General features: G+C 35.9%; 1 protein-coding gene across 2 annotated transcripts in view; it reads right to left on the bottom strand.

The window, feature by feature from the left end:
* Positions 1-5541, bottom strand: part of Lrif1 (ligand dependent nuclear receptor interacting factor 1) — a 13628-nt gene extending 8087 nt beyond the window's left edge. The window contains exon 1 of one of the 2 annotated variants that reach the window (XM_055618148.1): positions 5290-5541. In XM_055618148.1, coding sequence (XP_055474123.1) covers positions 5290-5351 — 62 coding nt within the window. In that variant the 5' untranslated portion in view covers positions 5352-5541. The remainder of the gene's footprint in view (positions 1-5289) is intronic. The other variant, XM_055618149.1, reaches the window with a different exon arrangement.
* Between the last annotated feature and the right edge of the window lie 2933 nt (positions 5542-8474).

Raw genomic sequence — 8474 nt, 5'->3', positions numbered from 1 at the left:
AAAAAAATTATAAGAGGTAGATACAAGTCAAATGAGAGGAAATTGGTACCTAGTATTAATAAACTACAATTTTCAATATTCTAGAAAGTTGTCTTGACATTCTCTTTTGTAGTTTAATTTCTTTCCTATAATTCCACTAAAACTTCATTCTCAAAGATTACCAAGTATGTCTTCACACTTAGATCTGTTATTCTCTTACCCCTTCTCCACATGTTCTTTTGCAAATAACAACTCTTACTATTCCTTCTTTGTAAAGCTCTTTCATGCTTTCTATTGTGTACAATGAATTTCTCTTGACTTTCTTAATATCTCATTAACTTTTCTGCATTGTAAGTATTCATCTTTGATTATTCTTCCAAATATAGTTCTTGCCCAGTTCATTTTAACACTGTTTTTCTCCATCAAGATATTTTCCCCTTAGAGATTGAACTCGTTTTCATGGCTCTTTCAACTTTTCCCTCAATTATCTCCTTTGCAACAAAGACCATTATAGTTACATCTTTTTACTCTTTTCCTCATTATTAATCCCCACTTCCATATTTGTGGTCTTTTATCGAACATTCTAATTTAAATACCATTCATTTAAAATTCAACAAAGTAAAATTCATCTCTATTAAAACTAGAACTATATTCTAGTTTGCAACCATGTAACAGCACTGATTTCTAGCTCACATAGATTAATCATCCAATTAACTTTGACTTATCATCCTTCTTAGTATTTTTACATTTATCTACAGCACTATGAATACAAGCTTATAAAAGGTAAACAGCTGAGAATTACACCCTAAATGAATAAAAAAATTTACACTATCAAGTTTTATTTTATATTTTTAAATTAGGTTTTCCCTATCTTGTTTTCTTTATCCATTATATAGATTTATTCCGACCTCCTTGTGTCTGGTACTCTTCATCTCTTACCCATATATTACTCTGGTGTTTAGCTTTTCTGACGGTAATTTCTGTTGACTCGCATGAATCTATGAAAGACTAATGCTGATTTCATAATGTTACTTCATACTCAGTTTTGAAATTAATACACATCATTGCCAATCCAGCTTGAACTCCCAAACATAACAACAAAACCATCCATAATCAATAGCTCTACAACCATAACCTACTTCTCCACATTAAAATTTCTGCTCTTACCAGAGAAACTCCTTTATATCATGTGCATTGTTTAACTAAGTGCGCTAAGCGTTCCTAGGTTGCTACCCAACATAAAATGAAGTTCTAAATTCTACCTCCTCCATAGTACACCTGTCAACTTTGGAATTAAAGCATTACTGCTGTTACTTCAGCTAATACTGGAATACAATGCCTTTACTCTACCTACTTTTTAAGAAAGAAGTCAATAGTTTTCCATAGTAACACTGAAATTCTTTAAGATGAGAAATTCAATAATTGTACAGTTATTTTTCAAATATTAAGAATAGTAAACCCTCAAAAATATTACATAAAAAAACAATGCAAATCTTTCCAATTGCCAATTAAAAAAAAGTTCAATATTCTTGCTTAGTCACCTTTGATATAAATATATTTTATTTTATTAGAAAAATCTGTCTAACAAACCATAAGCTTCAACAGAAATAATCTAGTTTTACATTTGTGTAAAAGCAAGTATATTTCAAATGACATAAATGAATAAATTACAGATTTTTTAATACCTCACAGTATATGTTAAAAGATTTCCTTATTTTAGCTTTACAAAAAATTTGTATATATAGTATAATTTAAATCAGTCTATCTATCTATCTTTATAACTATCAATTGCCCGCCTATCTATCTATCTATCTTTATAACTATCAATTGCCCGCCAAAGACATTTTATAAAAATGCAGCTTCTTCCAAGTCTAAATATCAATCAGTATTGACATAATCTATCACATACCATAAATTCTTTTAATAGCTTATCCTATTCATATCTCCTCTGTGTTTAATAGAACAAATTAACATGTTAGCAAGATTACTACAAGCTATTTAAAATTATTTGATCTACTCAAAACAAAATTAAATGAGTTCCTTAAACTAAAATGCAAACTTCTAAAGAGAAAAGTGATAAATCAGAATAAAATTCATACATGATCTTTCAACCAATTACAACCTTTTTAGATTTAGTAAGAATATTTAATAGTTTAACCAAAATCACACAAAGACCCCACTTTCTTAAATATATTCCATTTTCTTAGAAATCATATTTTGTGGCCAAATGTCATCAACAGATGACACTAGAATCAATATTCTTCATCCCATAGTCCAGTTTGGTCACTTCGAATTACTGGTGTACTAACTACACTAAACCATCTGGTATTTGAACTGAGAAACCACACTGAAAAAACTAAAGCTGAAGACTTGAAAAGAAAAAAGAGGAGTACATTAGAAAGATTACAGGTTTCTAATTCTGTCTCTTACACTTACTGGCTAACTAATGTTGGAAAACCTACTTAACCACAGTGGCATATATCTGTAGTTACAGCTACTTAGAAGACTGAAGTAGGAGTAGGGGAAATCACTTGTCTTGGTGCTCAACACAGTCTGATTAATATAGTGACAACCCATGTCAAAATTAAAAGTCCTGCTAAAAGTACTAATAAAATTATATAATTTCTGACTTTTTTAATACTCTAATATGGATATGCATCATTTATGTATTAGAAATGGAATAATGAAAACCTATAGGCTTGAAAATAATGTATTTTCAGCTATTAGAAGACCATTTCCCTTACTATTTATAAAAATATGTAAGAACCTAATGTTACAATATATACAATAATAAATACTGTGTATTATTTATGTAATAATATTATGGTTAGCTCTAATACTAAAGGCCAAGCAAGATAGCCCTACATTGTCATTAACATTTATAGCTGAAAAAAAATACAGGGTTTTAAATATTTTTCAATAACTTAAGACAGAATTGCATGCTTTCCTTAAACAGATTTACCCATATTTTATACGATTTTTGAGTAACAAAAAATCTCTTCATAGCAGGATCCCACAAATCAATTGCATAAACAAGATTAGTGACAGAGTCCAGTTATATGTCTTTCCAGTTCCACTCTATAAAGTTATAAAGATAAAACTTCACAGCTAAAGACTTCAACCAGCAGTGAAACATTTTCTTTCCAAGCAAACCAAACCGCATGCTGAGAACAGCAATTTTAACTGGGCAATTGAATTTGTCTCATCTAATTCACAAATATTGACCAGAAAACTGGCATAACATCTTCCCAAGAAACAGTAATTTCCTAATCAGGTCTGCCCATTTTCCATTTGATTTCTTTAAATCTAATCTGTATTCTATATCACCTAATCCAATTCCTCAGGATTTCTCAGAAGTCATTTAAAATATAATCTTCATTCTAAATCACCCCTGTCTTTAGAAGCAATTACCCCATCTGAGGTACACAATGAGTAAATAAGAACTCAATGCAAACCTGAATAAGTTATGGGTAACACAGTACAAACATCCAGATTTGGCACTGCACTTATAGAACTGAGTTTCCTATTTTTATGCCTGATTAAATAAGATAAATTAAACAAAAACATCCTTTATCACAATACTGAATTTTCTTTAAAAGAACTCAAGGAAAGTTTAAGTATCTACAGAAAGAAAATCCTATTAATTTTACAAACAAAACAAATGACAATGCCATTCCAAGAAAAAAAAAAAACTTTCAATAAAACAGAAGTGACATTATTCAAATTATTTACATCATTACATTTCAACATTAGGCATGTTGTTGTTAAAAGAAAGTATATCTAAGTATGTAACCAGTAATCAAAGTGACAAACATCCCAGGTAACCATCTGGTGGTAAATGCGCCAAATATGTCATAATAATATCAGATAATTTAAAGAAATGAAAGCATGTAAGTATAACAAAGCACCAACACATAAACCAATGAATCAATGACTTTGTAATGAATTACGAAAGTAACCAAAACATAACTGAATCTAAAATATTTTTCAGAGTTAAAAATTTGTCAAAATTATTAGAAATTCTTTAAAAGAGAGCCAAGTGCATAACCAAAAACTTTTATGTATCACTTAATCTTACTTCTGGGATTGAAAAAGAACGCTATCTTAAATATCTGCTATAAATTATATAGTCCATAATATATCATCAACATACAGGTAATATATAAAACATTTAAAAGCAGTTCTACATTAGCCTCTCTCTATAAGACAAAATCTCCCTCTTAAATTTCTACAAAACACAAACATACTACCAAATAATTGATATAATGGTACTTTCAACATCAACATCTCAAGTATTTACTATTGTTGACATTTTTTTTTTTTTTCCACTTGCACGGTGGCAACTCTACTAGGAAGGCTGACCAAGGACACTCGTTTTTGTCAGACCAGGCTTTTAAGGGAAAAGTAATTTTAAAAAATTACCATTATTTTTCATTCCAATTAAGGTTTGTATGTACTTGTAATTAAACGAAAGCTACCGCGGGCTAAAAAGGAAACACAAAGTTGTATTCTCAAACTTGTAGCAAACATATAAATAATCCTTTATTTCTTTCTTACACTATTTCACGCTGTTCATTAAACTTCTACAGACATAACATTCTTTAAAAGTTACTGGTGACATATATATATTTTTTAAACCAAAGAAGGCTGTCGCAGGCAGCCCGGGCTGGGCTTCACCTATATATAGCAAGTTTCCTACCCAGCCAGAACCACAGCGTTCGAAATTATCAGCAAAAACTGTTCTTTGTAGATTCACCGCCTTCAGGCCCGTTTCAAACGCTCTGCCTGGAAAAAGCCGATTTTTACATTTAACGTTTTAACTTTTCTCCGTATCAGTTGAAATTTTTCAAACACTCAAGCTCCTTGTTCTAGACCATGCTTCCTAAGTGTATTAAATTGTGACTATTTTCACTTGAAGGTCCAGCGCCCCGGGGCTGCACTTAACAATCCAGGCTTCGGTGGCTCAGGCTGTGCTTGAGACTCTTCCTGGAGGATCTGAACGCCGAGAGCGTCGCCATGTTCTTCCGTGGGCATCTACTTGGTCAGCCTATGAAATTCGAGCGGACGGTGTCTGGCGCGCCCGAGTGCTGCAGTGGCTAAATGCGTCACGGTCTGGGGACGGTTTGCGTTTCGGGAGGAGCGCGCGCCGGGGCTCCGGAGCGCCCAGGGCGACGGCGGCGCTGCGGTCGGGAGGCCCGGCGGGCGGGCGAGCCCCGGCGGCGGGGCCGAACGTCAGCTGACGCGGCCGTCTGACATCCTAAGACGCGGGGCTACGGACGGGCACGTGAAGGGCTGAGAACTGGTACTTACCAATGCGAGCCTGAATTTTCCTCTGCGGTTTTCAGAAGGGCGTTCTGGAGACTACGGGACATTTTAGAGGGGTGGGAGGGGACGGGGCAGTGAGTGCTGAGGGGACGGCGTCCCCAGCCGGGCGCGGGCCAGAGGGGAGTGTGGAGCCGCAGCTGCTGGGGGGAGGTGGAGGGGGGCCCGTGACAGAAAGCACGCGGAAGGGCGGCTCCCCTGGCCTCGGAGGGAAGCGGCTGTAGAGGCGAGAAGACGCAGTTACGCGACCGCGCCTTCCCGGCTTCCGGAAGCTCAGAGGGTTTGGGGGGGGGGGGCGAGCCTGAGCCACGTGACGTGCCACAGCCAGTCAGCGTCGGCGCGGCAGCCGTGGCCCCCCCCCCGTGGCCCCGCCCCCGACTCTGTAGACCCGGAGAGCCGAGCAAGACTCTGGCACCAGCGACCCCGCCCACCAGAGCGAGCCGCCCCAATGAGCAAACCTCTGCCCCGGCGTCCTGCCACATCACATCCGGTTAGCAAGGCGAATGGGTCGGCATGGCCCCGCCCTTGTGACGCGGTCCAATCGCCAGCGCCGCTTGAACTCTCTTTTTCCGGATCAAAGGAAGAATCAAAAGAGAAAGTTCTCCAGCTGCCTACGCGAAATAAAATGTTTCCGGTGTCAGTCGTGTTCTGTTGTGCATGTGCTTTTGCACGCCGATGGTAGAATGTCTTCATTGGCTTCTTACTTCAGTAGACATGGTAGTTGCAAAAGAACCTTTATAATTCCTTTCCGTGGCTAGAATTTATGGTCTTTGGGGTCTTTTGTTTAAGTTTTGCCTCTACATTAATCGATTAACCATCTCCTCCATTCCTACACTCATGCTTCAGATAAAACTGATTCTTATTGTCATAGATTCGATTCCTTGAGTCTCTGTGCGTGTAATATCCTGTATAAAAAATTTGAAATGTTTGTTTAAATTTTCAGAGACCAGCTCTCAGAAATATCCAGAATCCTGTAGTTAAGTGACTATTTGAGAATTGGGATCATACTGATTAACAGGTTAAATCTGCAATAGCCTTCACAGTCTTTCCCATGAAGAAAGGAGTCATGAGGCTTTATGCTCGGTAATAATCAATCACTACATCTATACTGTAACCAGAAGAAAAATGGAGTTTCATACCTATGTGTAAGAATTTTGGAGACACATTAATTATGGAAAGTGGCTGGTAGCTGAGCCGTGTCTACTGGCATAGGTACAAGAATAATACTATGACCATACCTAAAAAGATTTTTGGGAGCTGGATCACAAAATCCTATGTGCTAATAAAAGCCTTATGCAGCTGTTTATTACAATTAATGTTGTTATCTCACACTTAAAATCTTTAGTCATCAACACTATTAATTTTCTCTTGATGCTTTGGCAATATACTTTAGTATGTTTATCTTTTGATCTACAGTGTGCTCTAAAGGTTCACTCCTGTTCTCATTCACTGTTTCTCTTAGTTTCTTAAACTGTTACTCTTTGTCTGATTATATCCCTGCCCAAGATTTTAATTATTAACCTCTAACCTATTATTACACTACTAAATATACATAATAACACATTCCAGACATGGTTAAGTGCTTTATAGACACCTATTTACTTTTGAAAGCTAGTAAATTTTTATAAGGAAATGAAGAAACTAGCCATAGACAGGGCAAATAACTCTCTTGAAGTCAAAAAGTTGGTGAATGGTGGAGCTAAGTTCTAAATTTAGGTTGTTTAGCTGAAGGTTATATGTAACTTACTCCTAACTCAGAGATCTATCTTCAGATTTTACTAATCAGACTTGTGTGTACCTGGATCTTCACAGCATTGTTGAGCTTTACTGAGTGTTTTCAAACCACCTTCAAATGAAATATGTTCAAAATCAGACACGTTTTACTACACTTTCCATTTTGGTGTCATGTCAAGATAGGAGAAATCACTGAAAAACAGTGAAATAAAACAGAATAACAGACTATATTTGAAAATAGTACACATCTTTCTGCACCCAAGAAATAGACCTTAACATTAAAGATAGGATAAAAGGACGGGGAAAAAAATATTCCAAGTAACCGAAAAGCAAGCTGGTGTCACCATTTTAGTACCTGACAAAACAGATGATAAACTTAACCTAGTCAGAAGAGATGGGGAAGGATACTACATACTCAAAAAAAAAAAAAAAAAAAAAAGTCCACCAGGAGGATATTGCAATTCTAAACAATTAATTATGCACCAAACACAAGAGCAGCTGAGTCCTTAAAAGAAACACCACTATAGCTAAAATCACGTATTGACACTCGCCTACTGACAGTGAGTGATTTCATTGGCCTTGGTGAATAGGCAAGTGTCCTGGAGGTGCCACCTGACAAAGTTCCAGTGCCTGGACATCCTAGACTGACATTTCTTGCTATTACAGGCCTCTCTCTCTGGAAGCTAGAGTTGGGAAAATATAACTAAAGCTGGTGTTAATAAAAATAAAGCTAATGGAAATTCTCTGGGAAAAACAGCAATGCAGAAAATTGAATCTTCCATAGAATCTATTATTTAGCTATATATTTAGATTATGAACAAATTATATCGGTAAATAGGAGACAGGATTTGAATAAAATTATTAAAGAAGGAAAACTTAGGGAAAATTAAGAAGATGATAGTAAGTTTTCATGTTCAGTATCAGAAATAAGGAACTAGTATGGACAGAAAGAGATTTTGATAATGGTACTATTGACAGACCGTGGTACCTTCCTGAAGATAAGCAAGTTTAGAAATCCTGATGTTCTATCTTTTATAGGACTGTAATAAAGACAGGAATTGTATTGAAACAAGGATTCATGAGACAAATATTTTGGCTCAGTGAACTGCCTGCGTTCCTGAACAGACTTGTCAGACCAGGACTTTTCTGATATTATAGAAAGAAGAAAGGACAGATCACCTTTGCTTAAGCAAAAAAAGCTGCACAATATTTTAAAAATCAAGAGAAGGACTGTGGTCTTATGAAAATATAAAACAAAAACAGATACAGAAAAGAGTTAAAGTAGGGTCAAAAACATTAAGCTTCTGTAGAAAGATAAGTTTAATGTAAAGATAACTTCAAAGTTAAATAGTCACTCTTTCTAGCAGTTCTGTAACCACAAGGCATTATGACACCAATCTTGAGGAAAAAAATGGAGTTTAAAGAAAATTGATTTGACA

Source organism: Psammomys obesus, unplaced genomic scaffold (genome assembly GCF_907164565.1).
Source record: "Psammomys obesus unplaced genomic scaffold, mPsaObe1.curated_primary_1811, whole genome shotgun sequence".
NCBI lineage: Eukaryota > Metazoa > Chordata > Mammalia > Rodentia > Muridae > Psammomys > Psammomys obesus.
This window is presented reverse-complemented; position numbering and strand designations above follow the sequence as displayed.